The sequence below is a fragment of the Myodes glareolus genome, chromosome 3 (genome assembly GCF_982192425.1).
Source record: "Myodes glareolus chromosome 3, mMyoGla1.1, whole genome shotgun sequence".
NCBI classification, from domain to species: domain Eukaryota; kingdom Metazoa; phylum Chordata; class Mammalia; order Rodentia; family Cricetidae; genus Myodes; species Myodes glareolus.
Window position 1 is genome coordinate 37,737,788 of NC_142028.1, and position 20,964 is coordinate 37,758,751.

Here is a 20,964-nt window from a genome sequence, read left to right on the forward strand (position 1 = left end):
ACAGGGCAGGAGGGACTCAAGGTAAAAGAGATGTTAACCTTTACCCTCTAAGAACTCATAAGGAAGGTCTATGGTTATAGTTCAGTCGTAGTATGTCAATTAGTATACATTATCCCCAACACACGAGAGAGAGAGAGAGAGAGAGAGAGAGAGAGAGAGAGAGAGAGAGAGCTCTTTGAGAGAAATCTGCTTCTTTTCTTTTTTTTTAAATATTTATTTATTATGTATACAATATTCTGTCTGTGTATGACTGCTGGCTGGAAGAGGGCACCAGACCTCATTACAGATGGTTGTGAGCCACCATGTGGTTGCTGGGAATTGAACTCAGGACCTTTGGAAGAACAGGCGATGCTCTTAACCTCTGAGCCATCTCTCCAGCCCTGCTTATTTTCTTTTTATCTGTGTGAGTGTTTGGCCTGCTTCTAGGTCCCTGTACCACATGGGTGCAGTGTCTGCAGAAGCCAGAAGAGGGCGATGGATCCCCTCGAATTGGAGTTACAGCCAGTTGTGAGCCACCACAGGGGTGCTAGAAATCAAACCCAGGTCCTCCACAAGAACAGCCAGTGCTCTTAACCCACTGAACCATCTCTGCAGACCCAATAAAGATATTTTTGAGGTCACAGAATCTCTGTGAATCTGAAGGCCAAAAGGCAGGGTGACTTGTGAGCCATCTCAGAAGCAATCTTGACAGCGGTGTTGAGGGATTGGCAGACAGGAGTTGCTGCTGGGGTAGGAGTGAGGTGAGTAACCGCTGTGGTGGATGTTGGGCGGGAGTAGAAGGGGCAGCATGGGGTTCATGGCCAGTTCCTAACTAAAATATGGTCTATTCATAGAAATGCTAAGCAAGAAAAGGAACAAAGTTCTGGCACTACAGCACAGCTGATCTCTGAAACAGAGTCCAGTCTCAATAAATCAGTGTCTCTCCCCTTCTGTGTGTGCTGAGGATAGAACCCAGGACCACTGAACTACGTGTTCAGCCCTTCAAAATTTTTTTCTTTTCCTTTTTTAGTTTTGTTTTTGTTTTGTTTGTTTGTTTGGTTGGTTGGTTGTTTGGTTGGTTGGTTGGTTGGTTGGTTAGTTGGTTGGTTTTGTCTTGTTTGGGGGACCTTATTGTATAGCCCTGGCATCCTTGGAACTCACTGTGTAATCCAATCTAGCCTTGGATTCACAGGGATCCATCACTCATGAGTGCTAGAATTAAAGATGTGTACCACCACACTCAACACCAGCCCTTTCCATGCTTTAATGCATTCTCCAGAATTAGCCGATAAAGGTAGAGTAGTGGTTGCCAGGACTTGGGGAAAGGAGGATGGGAAATGACTCCTAAAAGGTCCAGTGTTCTTCACAGGGTAATGTGTTACATCCCTTATCATCACTGTGGTAAATGCCTAAGGAAATCAACTTAAACAGAAGAATTTTATTTGGACTCTCAGATTTGGAGGTTTCGCTCTGTGGTTGGTTGTGTCTGGTTTCTGGGCCTGTTGGGAGTCAGGAAAAGCTGAGGAAGAACTGCTCAGAGAACAGCTGCCAGGAAGCAGAGCATGCAGGATAGGGCTTCCCCTGCCACCCCAAGACAAGGTTCTCTGTAGCTTTGGTGCCTGTCCTGGAGCTAGCTCTTATAGACCAGGATGACTTCGAACTCACAGAAGTCTGTCTGCCTCTGCCTCCCAAGTGCTGGGATTAAAGGCATGCATCACCGCCGCCAGGCCAGGATAGGGCTCTTGATGCTGTGAAGGGCATGCCCCACTGACCTAGCTTTCTTCCTCGACGTCCATCTTAAAAGTTACATCACCTCACAGTAGTGGCACAAACTGGGGACCAAGCCTTCCACACATGGATCTTTGGGGAAACTCCAGATCTAAGCTACAGAGTGATAAAATATTCTAAAGCTGGATGTGACAGGAGCGAGGGGACCCTGTGGACTTGGCTAGGATGTATGTGGCTTTATCCCATTCAGGAAGAATAATAGCTTCTTGCAGCAGAGATGGTCTCCAAAACGGGTTACACACAGCACACAGGCTTGACTATGACACACTTAGGTAACTTAGGTCTACAGATGTAGCTTGGTTTGTAAAGTGCTTGCCTAGCATGCAGGAGGGTCCTGGGTTCAATCTGGTGGCAGAGACAAGTGGATTTCTGAATTAAACCAGCTTGATCTACAGAGTGAGTTCTAGGGCAGTCAGGTCCACACAGAGAAACCCTGTTTCAACAAAACAAACAAACAAACAAAAAAAACTACAGGACAAAAGGAGAAAGGACCACAAGCCTCCACAGCATTTGGCATCAAGGTCTCCCATGATTGTAACCATGAGAGGACCTTTTAGGTATTCCAGATAAAGAATGTCAGAGAGACTCTTATGACTCCTACCTGCAGAGATGCCTCAGAGGAAAGCCAGGATATCCCTCAATTCTATGCTTTGTCCCTGAGGGGTTCCACCTAGCCCTGCCTCCCTGCTCCCTCCAGCTTCTCAGCTCCTCTGCTTCCAAGGGTCAGTACAGGAAGATCAGCAAGCCTCAAAACCCTGCACCCTCTTCCAAGGATGAGGATTGGCCTTGGTCTCTGTATTTTGTTAGTTTTTCAAAACAGGGTTTCTCTGTAGCTTTGGAGCCTGTCCAAGCACCCACTCTGTAGACCAGGTTGACCTTGAACTCAGAGCTCTGCCTGCTTCTTCCTCCTGAGTGCTGGGATTAAAGGCTGTGCCACTGTGCTGCCTGGCTGGCCTTGATCTCTGTTACAGGAATAATACATTGATCAAAAGCAGCTTGGGGAGTGTGGTGACTATTCTTGGTTGTCAACTTGTCTACATCTGGAATTGACTAAAACCCAAGCATCTGGGTACATATGTGAGAGATTTTTTTCAATGAATCATTTCAGGCTGGGCAGTGGGTGGCACATACCTTTAATCCCAGCACTCAGGAGGCAGAGGTAGGTGGATCTCTGTGAGTTCAAGGCCAGACTGATCTACAAACAAGTTTTCCAGAACAACTGGGCAGACACACTTCTAATCTGGATCTTTGAAGTGAGAAGACACACCTTAAAGGCAGATCTTTTAAGGAGAAAAGATCCACCTTTAATCTTGGGCCACACCCTTTGGTGGCAGCCTACATCACTACTGCTCTCACTGGCTGGCAGGTCCATTCCTTCACTGGCATTAGAGCCTACTTCAGGATGCTGAAGACCTGCACTGAACAACTACTGATTCTTGGATTTTCTGTGGTATATAATAATATGTTATATGTATGTGTTTCTTATATATCATTTATCCATTATGTGTTATATAGATATTCATTCTATATATAAAATAAATGTTTCACAAGAGAACCCTGGCTAATACAAGGAAGGAAGGGATTATTTGGTTTACAGGGTAGATCATAGAGGAAAACTAAGGCAGGAACTGAAACAGAGACCGTGGAGGAGTGCTGCTTCCTGGCTTGCTCCCGCTGGCTTGCTGGCTCATACAACCCAGGCCCACCTTCCCAGAGGCAGCACTACCCACAGTGGGCTGGGCCCTCCCATACCAACCAGCATTCTAGAAACTTCCCACAGACCAGTGTGATGGAGGCAGTTTGAAATTTCCTGTTCTCTGGTATGTCTAGGTTTGTGTCAAATTGATAAATACTAAATAAAGTGTTCCAGGGTCTCATTCCATGCATGTGTGCATGTCCACCTCTGCACACACATGCAGTTTGTGAACTGAACGTAAGGCCTCACACATGCTCAGCACATGCTCCGCCGCCACCACTGTATCCCCAGTCAGTCATTTTGTCTTCAGCCTGCTCAAGCCGCCTGCCTTTCAGTCAAGACCCCCATGCTGCCTCTCTGCTTCCTGGCAGCTGTTCTCTGAGCTGCTCTTCTAACGGTAGAAGTAAAATGCTGCAGGTTCCCGAGTGGTGGCAGTGGGCAACGCGCCATGAGACCATGCCACAGGTCCCCAAGCGGGGCAGGGGGTCCCAAGAGCAGCCAGTCCCCTGCACCACACCGCAGGTCTCGGAAGGCACTGGATCCAGGCAGACAGATGGCTGTGGTGGGGGACACACACACACACACACACACACACACACACACACACAAGCCTTGGCAGATGGAGGAGGGGGCGTGGCTTCTCTCTTAAAGGGACAGAACAGATCATTACAACTCTTCCTCAGCCCTTCCTGCCTCCCAACAGGTCCAGAAACCAGAGACAACCAACCACAGAGCAAAACCTCCAAAACTGAGAACCCAAATAAAACTTCCCTCTGTTTTAAGTTGATTTCCTTAGGCATTTTGTCAAAATGATGGCTGAGCCAGTCCTGCCTACCCCCCCTTTTTTCCTCCTTTTAAATCATTTTCATCTTTAATGTAATCTGAGACAATAAGAGTTGGACTAATAAATTCCCATGTATCTGTTGTGCTTTGATAATTATCAATATTTTGCTAGTCTCACGTGTATCTCCCAATCACCCCAAACTTTTTTTTTTTTTTGGTTTTTGTTGGTTTTTTGTTTTGTTTTGTTTTGTTTTGTTTTTTTGAGACAGGGTTTCTCTGTAGCTTTGGAGCCTATCCTGGAACTAGCTCTTGTAGACTGGTCTCAAACTCACAAAGATCCACGTGCCTCTGCCTCCCAAGTGCTGGGATTAAAGACATGTGCCACCATCACCCGGCAGGGCTAGACTGTTTTAAAAGTAAATCCCATCAGAAGGGCAAGTGAGGCAGGACTACAAGTTCAAAGTCAGCCTGGGCAATTTAGTGAGACATTGCCTCAAAAATAACTAAAAAAACAAACAGGTCAGGAGGACAGCTGGTTTGGGGAACAAGGACTTGTAACACAGCACTTGGGAAGCAGAAGCAGGAGGACTGAAAGTTCAAAGCCACACTGCTATGTCATAAGGTTGAAGACAGCCAAAGCTACATAAGACCCTATCTTTAAAGGGGGGAGGGTACTGCTGAAGACATGAGGACACAGTTCAGCTGTGGAGCATTTACCCAGCATGTGCAAGGCTCTAGATTCGATCTCTAGTACCGTAGTAAATAGACCCTGAGTAGATCGTTTCACATACATTCTTGTAAGCATCTCTAACAGGTAAAGAATATGTATTTATTTGCCACATGGTCTCCAACACAGTTGATGGGTAATACCTAGAAAATGTCTGTAGTTCCAACACTCAGGTGAAGGCAGGAGGATGAGGAGCTCAGGGCCAACCTCTGCTACAAGACAAATTTAAGGACAGCCTATGCTATATGAAGCCCTGCTTCAAAAATACTATAAATATATAAGGAACAAGTAATAGCTGAGCATGATGAGACCCACCTGTCATCACAGTCCTGGGAAGTGGAGGCAGGGAGGTAAGATCAAAACCAGCCTGGGCTACATAAAGGACCCTGACTCAACAAAAGAAAAATAGATCAAAGTTTTAAAACGAGTACTATCACCCAGTAGCCTTTGCTCTTGCTCTTCCTGTGAGCAGCCTGGGGTGACTTGTGAAGCTGGTTCCCCCCCCACCCTTGACCCAGAAAATCCTACAAATTCATGCAAATTAAGAGGTTCAAATCTTCAGGTTCACTGTAAGAACACCCGTGAAACTGCCCCTGGCCATCAGGGACACACGTATCTAAAAATCCACCACATGTCTCAAAGATGTTACTTTAAGTATTGTGTGCCATTCTGGCGGTGTGATGGTTGAGTCGGTAGGTGCACCCAGGCCAAACAGTGGGACACAGGGTTGATGGCCAAGAAAGAGTGCTGGATATTTGCTGCACATGCCTGAAAATGCAGAGAGCAATGCTGAACTGAAGGGTTTAGATGTAGGTCCTCTAGTCAGTGAACACATCCAGTGGACAAAGCGCCTAAGATGCGCCAACAAACCTCTAGAGCTCATGGCCGAGACATAAGCTCCCCCTGCCTCATTGAGATGTTCCTCACTGGGAAGGAACAAACTGTTCCAAAGTCAGAAGGGGAGGGTGCACAGAAGAAAAAGACATCACAGAAGAAACTGAAGAAACAAATCTTATGACATGGGAATAAATTCAGCATAAAATAAATGCAGATGAAAATTTTTAAAAAATATCAGTAGATATAGTGGCCCACACTTTTAATCCTGGCAGGGAGGCAGAGGCAGGCAGATTTCTGTGAGTTCCAGAACTGTCTGGTTCCAGAACAACTAGGGCTGTTACACAGAGAAATCCTGTCTTAAAAACGAAAAAAAGAAAAGAGGAAGAAGAAGAAGAAGAAGAAGAAGAAGAAGAAAAAAAAAAAAACATTAGTATCTAAAACTAAAACAACTTACATAAGCGACCAAAGTCTAATACTTTTGAAGCATATATAAATGCCAGAAGGAAAAGATAGGGCTAGCAGACAGTTGAAAACAGCAGTTGGGGCTAGGGAATGAGGATTGGGAGTGAGAAGGAACAGGGCTGGAAAACTGGTTTTAAAATGCTGGACTTAACAGCAACTGACTTTCTTGAAGGATCAGAGTTGCTGAATTGGTACTGTTGGGGAAACTGAAATCTGAGAATGAGTTCAGGCTGCTGTCAGGTTAGTGGATGAACAGCATGCCCTCGGAGATGAGGACAGCTGGCAGGGCACCGAATCGGCTCCCCAGCCTGCCCCAGCTTCCACCTGTTGTGCCTTTGTCTGTGTTGCCGTGCCAGAGCAGCCAGCCAGAGTGAAGATGTCGGCCCATGGTTCCCGGCATTGTCTACTCTGGGAGGCTTCTTTCCTGCCAGCTGCACCTCCCCGCCTTCTCTGGTCCCTCTTACTTTGGAAGCTTCCAGTGCACAAAGGTGACGATCTGCAGCCTTTTCAACAGATATCCCAGTTGGAGGGAGTAGGGCTCACACGGAAGGGCTGCCGTGTTCTTTTCCCCTCCAGAGGATAGGATATTATCCGAGCCTGGCTTTAAAGTCAGTCTCGTGACTTGGTAGTTGCTGTGTGACCTTTACCAAGTTCCTTTACCTTTCTGAGCATCTGCTTACAAGCACAGTGATGCACAGAGCTGCTGGGAGACTGAAAGACGGTGCAGATAGGTGTGTGGCACGTTTGTACAGACTAAGTGATGGCATCAGCGGTATCCCCCACCCCCAAAAGCCTCCAGGGCGATGAAGACACTTTCTAGACTGAGACCATCCCAATGTGCACCTGGCAGCCAGAGTCCCCCGCTGGCTCCTGCCTCTGTGCCTCAGGTCTCCTCTTTCCCTCCAGCGGTCAGTTTTCATCTTGGCCTCAGGCCAAAGGGATCAGAACGTCCTGTCTTTATCCGGAGTCTCAATCTTAGAAACCTCATGGGATCAAGCGCCCCACTCCAAAGAGGGCAGCAGTGCTGTGGAGGGGGCGGGGCAGACACGGCCTGAGGAGGGAAGCCAGGCCAGCACAGACCTGCTCTGTCTTCTCAAGCGGCAGAAACACTTTAAAAGGCCCAGCAGAGAGTTGGGGAGATAGGTCAGTTGGTAAAGTGCATTCCACATAAACACAAGGACCTGAGTTTGAGCCGTAGGAGCGATGTAAACATCCAGGCATGGTAGCATTTTGCCTATAATGCCCACGCTGGGTGGTGGAGCTAGGTGGATCCCTGGGGTTCACTGCTTACCCAGTCTTGTTTCATCATCAAGTCTCAGACCACTGAGAGATTCTGTCTCAAAAAAGGGTGAGTCTGGGACTAGAAATGGCTCAGCACTTAAAGCATTGGCTGCCCCTGCAAGAGGACCTGGATTCAATTTCCAGCACCCACATGGCAGCACATGAGCCTTTATAATTCCTGTTCCAGGGTATCTTCTGCCCTCTTCTGGTTTCAGAGGGCACTAGTCACGTATACGATGCACAGACATACACACAGGCAAAACACACATAATAAATAAAATCAAGGAGAATTGGACAGTGGTGGTGCATGCTTTTAATCCTAGCACTTGGGAAACAGAGGCAGGTGGATCTGTGAGTTTGAGGCCAACCTGATCCACAGAATAAATTCCAGGACAGTCAGGGCTACACAGAGAAACCGTGTCTTGAAAAGCCAAGTAAACAAATAAATAAAAACAAAAACAAGGTGAATACCTGAGGTTGGCTTCTGGCATTTACATGTACATGTACACTTGCAAGCACACACACATACAGACACTCACACAAACACACACACACATACACAACACTGTCCAGCAGAGATTCACTGGGCAGTAGGAGAAGAGCCAGAAGCCCTCAGCTACCCTCATACCCTTAGGACTGCTACATAGACTTTCCACAGTGTTCCCCCAAAGGAAACCAGGAGGAATTAAGGAAAGGGAGTAGATCTGGATGCTCCCCAAAATGCCAATTACCTGCTATATAGAGAATCAAGATCTAGATAGCATTGCACAAGACTAGAACAGCTGTCTCCATCTGACAGCAAAGAGGCTGGATTCTACATGGTGCTTGTGTGTGTGCGTGTATGTAAGCACATACATCAGCCCTGTGGAAAATCTAGGAGACACACACTGGGTGACAGGGACATGTGGCAGTCAGGAACTTCAGCTCAGTGGGAACCAGGAGTGACTCAGCTTTTCAGTCAAGACCAAGCCCCTAAATTTCAAACGGCCTTGTCAGGACAGCTTTCTCTGGGCTCGTGTCTCAGAGTTTCACTACGTGCCCACTTGACCACTTAGCCCTGGTGGTGCAGCATATCACGGCAGGAGCACAGGGCAGACGAGGCCAGTTCACCTCAGAGTGGCCAGGAAGCAAAGAGGAAGAGAAGAAGTAGCTGGGGCCTAAATATCTCCTTCAAAGATAGCACCTCAGTGACTCACCTTCCTTCCACTAGGTCCTGTCTCTAAAAGGTTTGACCATCTCCCCAAAGTTCCCCAAACTGGTGAACAAGCCTTTAGTAAGGGTTTTTATGAATACTTCAGATGTAACACATTTTATTTATTCATTTATTTATGGCTTTTCGAGACAGGGTTTCTCTGTGTAGCCCTGGCTATCCTGGAATTTACTCTGAAGACCAGGCTGGCCTCAAACTAGCAGGTCTGCCTGCCTCTGCCTCCCGAGTGCTGGGATTAAAGGTGGGCGGTGTAGGTAACAGAAGAGAGTCATCACCATAACGAAAACCCAGGATCTTCTTCTTTAGGAAATGATGGAAAGAAATGGAGAAGACTTCAGAGGAAAGCAGAATACTACCCATCCAGCTCTGAAGAGCCCTGCACAGGAAGAGCCGAAGGGTCCTCCAGACCCCAAAGAACTGCAAGGCCAGGTGGGCAGATGCATCTGCCTGCAGTAGGCAGCCTTGGTGAGAGAGGGAGGCCCCTCTCTACAAGGCATTGTAGTCTGCCGTATGTAAGAGTGGTAACCAACTACTGGACAACCAAGGGCTTAACTTCTCTGGGTTGACCAGAGGTAGGAGGCCACAAGGAGCAGAACTTAGCTCACCCAACGAAAGAACTGTTTTTTTCTCTTGTCCTCTTTCTTTTCTTTTCTCTCTCTCCCTCTCTCCCTCTCCCCCCCCCTTCCTTTTTAATCACCTAGTGGATATTCCTTGAGCACCGAGTCTGGAGAAACTGCTGTGTTTGGAACCCAGGGCTGTGACTTCTTGCAGCATCTACTCTGCCACTAAAGCCACACCCAAGCTTTTCATTGTTTGTTTGTTTGGTTGGTTGGTTTCTGGGTGTTTTGAGACAAGAGCTGTATAACTCTGACTGACCTGGCACTTGATATGTAGACCAGGTTAGCCTCAAATTTATAGAGGTCCACCTACCTCTGCCTCCCTAGCTCTGTACTTAAAAATCATAACTATTAAAAATGTTTATGACTTTATTGGTTTATTGAGGGCATGCTCATGCCACGGCACGCATGTGGCAGCCAGAGGACGACTTCTGGTTCATTTATTATATGTGTCCCCAGGATCAAACTAAAGTCATCAGACAAGCACATTTATGTGCTGAGCCATCTGAATGTCTTTTTTTTTTCTTTTTAAAAATGATATCCATCATTTTTCTGATTGCAAAGAAAGTACATAGTGTGTGGAATATTGGTAAGTAGAAAAGCAAAATTAAATCAAGAGTCACACTCATTGCTACTTAGCATCTACAGGACGGACAGACAGACGAATGGGTGGATGGATATTGACCCAAATCAAATCATCCAGGATCTATCGTCAAGGATCCAGAGCCTCCACAAATTGGAATGTTCAATGCAGTACTGTGTCCAAAAGGGAAAATGGCTGCTAAGCCACCTGATTGATTACCCATAAGTCAGCAGGGGAATATGGCGTATGACTGAATATCAGTGTGCCCAGCCAGGTGGTAGTGATGCACACCTTTAATCCCAGCCCTCTTAATTCTCAGAAAATTTCTCCTAATTAGAACAATATAAGGGAAGAAGAGGCAAGCGGATCTTTGTGAATTCAAGGACAGCCTGATCTACAGGGTGAGTCAAGGCAACACAGAGAAACCCTGTCTCAAAAAAAAAAAAAAATGAGTAGGGGGAGAAGAGGATAAAATGCATAGGGATTGTGTTAAAATTTCCACACAGATACTGCAGGGCAAACTGTACTATAGAATAGTAAACATAGTGTAATTCCATTCTATTAAAATGCATGTTTAGATAGAAGATAGAAAGATAGGTAGATAGATAGATAGATAGATAGATAGATAGATAGATAGATAGATAGATTTTTGTTTTTGTTTTGAGACAGAGTTTCACTATGTAGCCTCATTGTCCTGGAACTGACTATGTAGACCAGGCTGGCCTCTAATACACAGAGATTCAGTTACCTCTGCCTCCCAAGTGCTTGGATGAAAGGTAATAATCACCATCACAATTGTCCTTAAAAAACTTGAGAAAGGCTCTCTCTGTATCTCTCTACATAGCAAGTTCAAGGCTGGCCTGGAACTTGCTATGTAGTCCAGGCTAGCCTCAAATTATCTTCTTGCTGCTGTTTCTTGTTTCTTCTTCTTCTTCTTCTTCTTCTTCTTCTTCTTCTTCTTCTTCTTCTTCTTCTTCTTCTTCTTCTTCTTCTTCGTCCTCCTCCTCCTTCTCCCTCTCCTTCTCCTTTTTCTTCTTCCTCCTAAGTGCTGAGATTGCAAATATGCACCACCACTCCTGGCCATATAGGATACCCCTCTCTCTCTCTCTCTCTCTCTCTCTCTCTCTCTCTCTCTCTCTCTCTCTCTGTGTGTGTGTGTGTGTGTATGTGTGTGTTGAGAGAGGGTCTCAGTGGTGTGGCTCAGGCTGGCCTTGAACTGGTAACATAGCAAGGATAAGACTGAACTCCTGGTCCTCCTACTTCAATCTCCCAAGTGCTGGGAGCATTTGTCTTTATAAGCAAAGGAAACTGTGGTAAAGACTGTGAATGCATTGGTGTGTGTGGGAGGAAGTGGGGGAGGGAGAGAACCCAGGCAAGACAACAGTTTTTTGGGGTGGGGGGAATCTTTCTTTGTTGTTTGAACAAAGGCAATCAGTCCATACTGCTTTTACAGTTTACATGACCAACATTTTAGTGGATAACAATCCACAGGAAATGTCTCCTCAGCATTTCTCACGACCACAGGCATTCTTTGTATGGCTTTTCCTGAGTGAATTCCATGGAATAGTGGCCATTTGCAGGGCTGGGATAGAGATCAGTGGTACGGAGCTTGACTCACATTCTCGAGGCCCTGAGTTCAATTCCCAGCATTGAGGGAGGAAAAAAAGAAAATGGTCCTGAGTATTAGGAATTATGCCCAGAAGGACTTGGAGCACTTGGTAGTGTCTCTGAGACCTCAACATGTGCAGAGCCCCAGCTCAAACCATGTCTCTGCTAGATTGCCACATATTACCATGTAGGATGCAAGGTCGGGCCTTTTGCATTTCTTCTGCTAGTGCAGGAGGCTGAAGATAAACAAGGTATCTGTGGTATTCTGAATAAGAATGGCTCCTATAGGCTCATATATTTGCATGCCTAGTTACCAGAGAGTGACACTATTTGAAAGGATTAGAAGGATTAGGAGGCGTGGTCTTGTTAGAGGAAGTGTGTCATTTGGGTTGGGCTTTGAGGTTTCAAAAGCCTATGCCAAGCCCAGAGTCCCTCTCTTTGCCTACGGATCAGGATGTAGCTTTCAGCTACTGCTCTGCTGCCTGCCAGGGTGCTGCCATGCTCCCTGCCATGATGATAATGGATTAAATCTTTGAGACAAGCACCCAATTATATGCTTTCATTATAGTAGTTGCCTTGGCCATAGTGTCTCTTTACAGCAACAGAACAGTGACTAGGACAGTATAATGCCCAACCACAGTGGCTAAGACATCTACACGGTCAGCTGACCACGTGCTGTGAATCGCCACAGCAAAGACAAGAATGAAGCAGATCTAGGACAGGCAAGTTGACTCAGCCAGTAAAGAAACTTGCCCCCATCCTAATACCTGAGTTCTTTCCCCAGGACCCATATGGCAGGAGAAATCTGACTCCACAGATGTGATGTGGTATGTAGGAACCCCCGTTACACACACACACACATACATACGTACATACATACATACATACATACACTAAAAAACAATTTTAAGAAAGGAAGAAGTACATCTAGGGGCAACTACTTGGAAAATGTGTCAGAAAATACTGTAAAATTATGGGGGGGAAGGCAGGCTATAAGAGCAATTATAAAGTGTAGACTCGCTTTTTATTTAATACGCCCTAGGAAAGACCTGGAAGATACGCCAGGCTGTAGGTAGGATCTACCTATGCCTGTAGGAATCCGAAATGGGCTCCCTGTCTCAGGAGGTTATGCAAAGAAGGCTGGCTCTATCGAGAAGGGGCGCTGCAGGGTTTCCCATGGGGTTCTGACACCATGTCAGCTGCGCAGTGTGTGAGAGAGGGGCAGTGAGAAACAGTCCAACCCCAAGGGAAAGGGTTAAGTATCCCGCGCTCCTGTGGGCGGGATCGGCGATGAGATCGGCAGCGCTGGGCTCTGCTGGCCAAGCCTGAGCATCACCGAGGATGCGGCGCACGGAGAGGCTGCAGGGACGCGCGCAAGGTGAACGCGGGGCTGCGGGTGCAGCGCGCAGGTGAGGAGCTGGCCGAGGGAGGGGGGCGATGGCGGGACCTAGGAAAGCGAGGAGCAAGGCCTACAGCCCCCTTCGCGGGCATGGGCGGCCAGGCCTGCACGGTACCTACCCCTCACCTGGGACACTGCGGGAAGGCGTGGAGCCAGGGGGAGCGGAGCTGGAGGAGAAGGAAGAGAGGTAACCCGAGATGGACCAGCTCCTGCAGACTGTCCTGCGGAGGCCCTCACCCTGCTTCCCCTCCCCCCACCTTTCTCTGTGGCTGATAGATCTCACCTCCTCTCAGACCTCTCCAGTCATGGGACCCGAACGCTGGGCGAGCTCCTGCCTGGACTGCAGGTGCCCACATCTCTTGCATCGGGGGTGGTAGGCAGATGGCATGTTATTCACTGAAGGCCCAGCTCAGCCATCTCCTCTTCTGCAAAGCCTACAGAGCTCCTGTGCAAGATGAGCCCTATGTGCTTCAGTCTCTCTAGTACGTGTGCTCGCTGGCTGGGCGACCTTGGGCAAGTTGCTCAACCTCTCTGACTCTTGGTTGCCCCTTTCTTTTCCTGTCTAATGAGTATTCGCTCCTTGTATGGGAAGTATTGTATGGGTACCTAGGTTTATAACAGGAGCCTAACGGAGCAAACAACTCAACACAGGGCGTTATTATCCACCTATACCCACCTCAGGGGGCACCAAGTCTTTCCTTAGTACACCTCTGTCCCAGCCTTAGAACTGAGGATTTTATGGGTACCCAGCCCGGGCCATGAGCAAAACCTGGGTCTTAGTACATGTTTGAGAGAGACATTATCAAGGTTTAAAGGCAGTCTGAATAAAAGCTGGAGCTGGACTAAAGAATCCATGAATCCCCTGAAACTGCCCTCCACCTCCAATGCGCCTGGAGCGCTCCTGGGGAAGGTATCTGGAGTTACCAGCTGGCTTCTCCAAGTGTCTGAGCCACCAGAGGAAAAGAACACAGCACCTACCCCTAACACAGCTGGCCCTCAGCTGGCTGGCCACTGCTGGCACCTCCTGCCTCCTTGGCCTACTTAAGGATGGACTCAGGAACAGGGACCTTGTAGGAATATCCACCTGGGCGGGGCCTGTACAGGGGCAAAGAGGTGTGAAATGAAAGAGACAGGAGCTCCAAGCCAGGGGCAAAGAGGAGACACTATACAGGGGGTGTTGCCTCGGGGTAGGGAGAGCCAGGAACAGAAGTCTTCTCTGGAGAGCAGTGTCTATGCTCATGCAAGCGACCTGTCTGTCTTCCCTGGGCACACTGACCTCTTTCTCTTTAAAAAACAAAACAAAACAAACAAACAAACAAAAAAAACTTCTCCTCAGATCTCATCATGTCCAAGCTCCCCAATCCTAGTGATGATCTTCGAAGGCCCTTGAAGCCCAGCCCCTGCCTGCTGAACACCAACCACCCAGCAGGATAATATGTCCTGAGCTCACTGAGCTGACCCCTGCTCTACCGCCTTTGCATGTGCTGTCCCTTCTGCCAAATTCTTTTCCTTCGGATAAAAATGCTTGGCTCTATCATCTCAGCATTTAGCTTAAGTGTCACCCCAGAGAGGTGCCTGGCACCCCCTGTGGAGACTCTATCATTTTATCCCGTATTGTTTCCTTCAAAGCGAAACTTTATTTATTTTAGAGAGTCTCACTATGTAGCAGGCCTGCAACTTGCAGTGTAGACCACGCTGACTTTGAACTCACAGAGATCCTCCTGTCTCTGCCTCAGGAGCTAAACTTAAACGTTTTTAAAATTATGTGTATTGTGTGTGTGTGTGTGTGTGTGTGTGTGTGTGTGTGTGTGTGTGTATGGATGCATATGTGGAGGCCAGAAAACAACCCAAGGGAACCAGGTTTCTCTTTCCGCCATGTGGGTCCTGATCAAGGACTGAACCCTTATCATCAGACTTGGCAGCAAGCCCTTAACTTTAAAAGCACTTCTTGTTCATCCTATCTAGAATGGTCTCTCCACACTGGGGAGGGAGCAGTCTCTTCAATCTTGTTCACTGTTTTCTCCCCAGTTCATTTGTTGTAGTAGTGAAGGGTACAGCAGAAGGAAGCTGTCTAGACAAAGGTTAAGGAGATACCACCAAGTTCCTACTGTGGGTCTGAGACTCGTGTGTCTCATTATTTATGCTTCATATGAATTCCCTTGAGGTAGACACTCTTGTTAGCTTCATTTACACAGCGCTAGAGAAGCAAAGTAGCTCCCCCAGGAGACACAAAGCCAGTGTTCCAACTCAGGTCCTTCCTCAAATGCAGAGCACATTCCTCTTTCTCTAAATGTATTTGTTTACTATGTATATACTGTTCCTTCTGTGTCTGAACTACAGGCCAGAAAAGGGCACCATATCTCATTATAGATGTTTGTGAGCTCCCATGTGGTTACTGGGAATTGAACCCTTGGACAATCAACCAGTGCTCTTAACCACTGAGCCATCTCTCCAACACACCCCCCTTATCTATCTATCTATCTATCTATCTATCTATCTATCTATCTATCTATTGGTTTTTCAAGACAGGATTTCTTTATGCAACAATCCTGGCTGTCCTGGAACTTGTTTTGTAGACCAGCCTGGCCTCGAACTCAGAGAGCCACCTGCCTCTGCCTCCTGAGTATTGGGATTAAATGTGTGCATCACCACACCACCACCCAGCTTCCTCTTTGTCTCTTATCACAGTTGGACCCTAATAAACCTAATTTCGGGGCAGGCAAGAAGGCTCAGCAGGTAGAGAGGCTTGCTGGGCCACCTGCGTTTGATACCTGGGACCCATGTGGGAGGAGAAAACTGACCCCCACAAAGTCTTGCTCTCCACACACTTGCAGATATCCCCCATAACTAAATGCATAGATGTAATTTTAAAAAATTAAAACCCGATTTCAGAAGACTGGAGAGATGGCTTAGCCAGTCAGAGCCCAGCACTGAGGTAGTGGCTCACAGATTTCTCCAATGTAGCTCCAGGCAATCCAACAGTCTCCTCTGGCTTTCACAGAAGCTGCACTTAATATATATACAACCATCCCCATCAAATTATAGATAGATAGATATAGACATATAGACATAATTTTAAGAAATATTCAAAAGGCTGGACCTGGTGGCACACACCTTTAATCCCAGCACTCAGGAGGCAGAGACAAGTAAAGCTCTGTGAGTTCAAGGCCAGCCTGGTCTACAGAGTGAGTTCCAGGTCAACCAGGACTGCATAGGCACTGTCATTTCATCGGGGGAAGGAGACGGCACTCCATAGTGAGGGAGGAGAGCCCTGAGTGTCAGGATAGCCCACTGAATGCGGGACAGTGACTGAGCCACCTGGCATGGCCACAGCCTAGGAAGGCCAGGAGTAGAACTTGGATTCTCTTCCAAGAGCAGTGGGGAGTCAGAAGGTTTTGAGAGCAAGTGCTCTGAGCAGAGACCCAGTTTTTTTAAAAAAAACTTTGAAAGCATGGGTACGCTGTTGCCTGTGCTCCTCTTATTTCCCACCAGTCCCTTGAGGAATACATGGGACCCCCTCAACCCTCACACCCCATCTCTCTTTGGTTTACCTTTTCTCTCTTCCCTTTTGTAGGCTTATCCAGTGAGCTCTAGAAGTCAAGGGCTCTACACTTAGGCATCGAGTTCAACCATGGCCCCTAGCTCCCGAGGCTCTGCATGTCGTCTCCTTCTGCTCTCCCTGTTGCCATGCCTGGGGGCTGGCCCTGCCTTGGGCAGAGGCCTTCCCAGGCCACTTGAGGATTCAGCACCCCACTTGATCCCATCAGAGCCGCAGGCCTTTGACCTCTTCTGGGAGAAGCTGAGAAATGAGAGTTCCTGGCACAGTGGTATCCCCCAGGCCCCTCCTGATGGCCCCGAGAGACCTGCAGATACTCCCCTAGGACCAGCCCTGCCTGGACCCAAAGGAGCCCCTGGGGGCCAGGGTGAAAGACTCCTAATAACTGATGACCTCCAGCTGGTCCGGGGGCTTACCTCCCAAGGCTGGACAGGACCTCCTGACTCACAGGAACTTCTGGAGCCAGAAGCACCAGCCCCCGACCCAGTGGAGGCACCCCATCTAACTTTCATTGCTACAACTCCCAGCCCTCAACTCAGGATAACCACACTCTCCACTGCCCCACAGAAGCCCGGAGGCCCAGCAGGACAGCAGCCAGCTAGGAACGAGGATCTAGTGGCCCAAACCAAGACCCCCTTTCCACAGGCTTTCCCCTGGGACTACCAGGACTCTCCCCACACTCCGGTTCCTGAGACAGATGTTAGGAGGAGGGTAGTGCTGGGGAAGCAGGGTGGGCATAAAGAGGACCTCCAGGAGGCTGTCCAGGGCCCCCTGCTCACCCAGCAGGATTCAGTAGCCTCTGAGGTTGACTTAGCATCCCCAATTGAGGTGGCATCCACTCAAGAGCCTGGAGCCCAGGTAGACCTGACATTGGCCAGAAGCCTTCCTCTTCCTGAGGAGCTGCCAGCTGGGCTCCCCAAAAAAGGAGCTGGGGATGCCTGGGAAGTCAGCTCTCTGGGACCCCAACCTGAGCAGACTGACCTCGTTGGTGGACATGACTCCTCAGCACCCCAGACTATACCACCTTCAGCCTCAAACACTTCTGATGAGCAGCTAAGACTAGGTAGGTACCACCATGAGGGGGCTGAGTGGGTCATGAGGACCGATGGTCCCAGGCAGCTAGGTGTAACTCTGGGTGTCATTCCCTCCTTCTGACAAGTTAGGGGGATGGTGCCTTCCTCCTGAGGGACTGGCTTTGGAGGAATGCCCGAGAGTCAGACAAGGTGGTGACTATTCTTGCCGTTTCAGCCATAGCCTCGATGAACGGAGCAGATCCCATCTCCCCACAGCGAGTGAGAGGAGCCATGGAGGCTCCAGGAACCCCCAAGTCCTTCATCCCTGATCTTCTGAACTCTGCTCAAGCTGCAAATGGAACGGAGAGCCCCGTGAGGGCCCTGCAGCCAGGTGAGGCCATGGCTAGGGATGAGGGGAGAGTTACCATGCTTAGTGAGGGGGCAGAGGGCCCGGAGCTAAATGGAGAAAAGTACTGCTTAAAGGCATTGGCTAGGACCGTCTCTGAGTGTCTGAGAAAAATCAACCAGAGTTCACTGGGGACTCCGGGAGAAGACACTGGCTCTGCTGAGCTAGAGTGCTCTCTGTGCAACATGGACATACCTTGTGCAGTCAGCTCATCCCATCTGGAACCCCCCAGCACCCCGGATGCTGAGACAAGAGCATCACAAGTTTGAGACCTGCCTGAACTACATACTGAGTTCAAGGCTCAATATGAGACTGTTTCAAAATCAAAAAATGCCAAGGGCTTGGAGATGTAGCTTAGTGGTAGAGTTATTGCCTGGCATAGGAAAGGTCTTGGGTTCAATTCCCAGCAACCACACACACACACACACACACACACACACAAGGGGAGGGGGAAGAAAGGAAGTTTACGTCTGTCTTGTCTTTGCTAGCCAGTGGGAACCAAACTAGACATTGTGCCTTAGTCATGACCCAGTGACTGTGGCAGGAGCCATATTATCCTCATTTGACAGCTGTCGTTGGAAAATTAACCTAACTACAGTTTTGAATATGGAAAAATCAAAAGCACTTTGCGTGTGTTTGGGGTTCTGTTGTTGTTGTTTCCTATTTGTTTGTTTGTTTAAGATGGGGGGGTCTCAATTAGCTTAGACTGTCCTTGAACTCACTATGTAGCTGAAGATTGCTTTAAAGTCTTGATCCTCCTGCCCCTGCCTCCTATGACAATCATGAGCCTCCACAGCCCGCTCTCAACTGCACTTCCCAAGGAACACTTTTAATATTGTTATTATTGCAGATGAAGCCGAGGAATGGCCGGGTCGCCCACAAAGCCACCCTCCAGCACCCCCTGTCCAGGCCCCCTCGACATCTCGGCGAGGCCTTGTTAGAGTCACCACACAGAGAGCTCTGGGCCAACCACCCCCTCCGGAGCCCTCAGCCAGCTCCATGGCTCCAGCCCCAGCTTCTAGTCCCCCAGCCAATGCCACTGCACCTCCCCTGCGTTGGGGACCCCTGCGGCGGGTGCTGAGTTTTTCCTGGGAGCTTCATGTCTATGGGGTGGGGGTGCTTTTCCTGCTTCCAGCATTATTGGCATTAGTTACACTGGCAGCCGCCCTAGCGGGACCCCGATTGGCACTAGTGGCTGCCGTTCTAGTGTTGGTGGCTTCAGGGCTGCGAACTGCCTACATGCTCACCGATCCCTACGGCTCTCAGGCACGGCTGGGAGTACGTGCAGGCCTGGTGCTATACAACCTGCCCTTCCCCTTGCTACTCACTGCACTGGCAGCGCTCACCCTACTAGGCCTGGGTGCCGGGCTGCCACAGCCTCTACAGAAGCCACTCCTGCTGGGAGCCGTGGCACCGGTGCATACCGCGGGTTTGCTGGCCACAGACCTGTTCTCTACCAGGCCTGTGCTCAACCTCCTGACGCAAGGCTTATCTTGTGCCTGGGGCGCTTCGGTGGCTCTGGGCACACTCTGCTTGTGCCGTCGCCGCCTGCTGGAAGGCCCTCGGGGCTGGGATGCCAGTCCAGGCCCACGGCTACTGGCTGTGGCGGGCTCGCTGGGGCTGCTGGCCAGTGGTCTGCAGTTAGCAGCCTCTCTCTGGCTGTACCCAGGGCCTGGCCGGGAGGGTCGCTTCTCCTGGGCCTGGTGGGGTGTGCACTTCTGGTTACGTCTACTGGAGCTGACCTGGGCCCTAGCCCTGGCTCTGGCCGCCCTGGCCGCCACGCGTCCCAGGCCGCCCACGGAGCACGCTTGCTGGGCTAAGCTGCTACGCCTGGCATGTCCCGCGCCCACGGGCAAGAGCGAGGTACCCGAGAGACCAAATAATTGCTATGCGGGTCCCAGTGGCCTGGCCACAGGCGGCCTGGACATCAGCAAAAGCCTCATTCGCAACGCTGCGGAAGGTGGACTTCCCGCCACACCTGGTTCTGGACCCTGGGGTTCGGCAGCATCGCTGGGTCGCGGTCGCCTGAATGGCCCCGGGGTGTCCCGCGTCAGTGTGGGACCTGCGCCGTCGCTGAGCGAGTTGGATCTGCGGCCACCCTCGCCCATCAATTTGAGTCGCAGCATCGACGCCGCGCTCTTCCGGGAGCATCTGGTCCGAGACAGCGTGTTCCACCGCTGTGGCCTCCGTGGCCTGGCCTCGCCGCCGTCAGGGGGCGCCTTGCGACCCCGCCGCGGCAGCCAGCCGGACTCTGAGCTCGACGGCGCGGGCGCCTCCCTGCTCCGAGGCCGCTGCCGCTCGCTCAGTGAGGTGTGCTTGCGCAAATCGCTCCCGCAGCATGTGGTGGACCCGCCCGGCAGCGCAGCAGCCGCGGTGACTTCGGGCAGCTCCCTGGACAGCTTCTCCAAGGGCTCGCTCAAGATCAGCTGGAACCCGTGGCGTCACGGGCTGTCGTCCGTGGACAGCCTGCCCCTAGATGAGCTGCCCAGCACGGTGCAGCTGCTGCCAGCTCCTACCCCAGCCCCTGCTCCTGCCCGAGCCGGGGAGCCCCAGAATGAGGGCCAACAGCGTTGCAAGACCAGCGAATCTCGCAGCGCCTCCAGTGACACCATAGAGCTCTGACTGCCAGGGAGGACCTGGACCCTCCCCTCAATGTCCACATGAAGTCGCCGAGCCAGGACAGTAGAGCATTTGAAAAACTGGCCTTCTGGGACCTCCACCTGACTGCAGCTCCTGGAGACAGACAGGCTTGAATTCACCAGACTCGGGTTTTTTTGTTGTTGTTGTTGCTTTTTTAAATATTTCTATTCTTTTTTTTTTTTCAGCAGATATTTTGCACAGAGGCCGTGAGTTACACGGAATACAGGGTGGACGTGCATGGTTTGATCATGGGGAACAGGGTCCAGGTACTCCTGATTCCCCAGTGTGGAGATAGATGCACCTCACTTGTTCAGACTGACTGTCCTCTTTGTGCCAAAGAAATAAACCCTTCCGATTAGGCTCATGCCTCCCTCTGGTC

At 49.7% G+C, this 20,964-nt stretch overlaps 1 protein-coding gene across 1 annotated transcript; it reads left to right on the forward strand.

The window, feature by feature from the left end:
• The first annotated feature begins 12,837 nt into the window (after positions 1-12,837).
• Positions 12,838-20,949, forward strand: Prrt3 (proline rich transmembrane protein 3). Its single transcript, XM_048438612.3, has 4 exons — positions 12,838-12,980; positions 16,545-17,589; positions 17,775-17,930; positions 18,796-20,949. Exons 2-4 carry the CDS (start codon positions 16,602-16,604, stop codon positions 20,565-20,567), a joined length of 2,916 nt encoding a protein of 971 aa, XP_048294569.2. The 5' UTR covers positions 12,838-12,980; positions 16,545-16,601; the 3' UTR covers positions 20,568-20,949.
• The last annotated feature ends 15 nt before the right edge of the window (positions 20,950-20,964 follow it).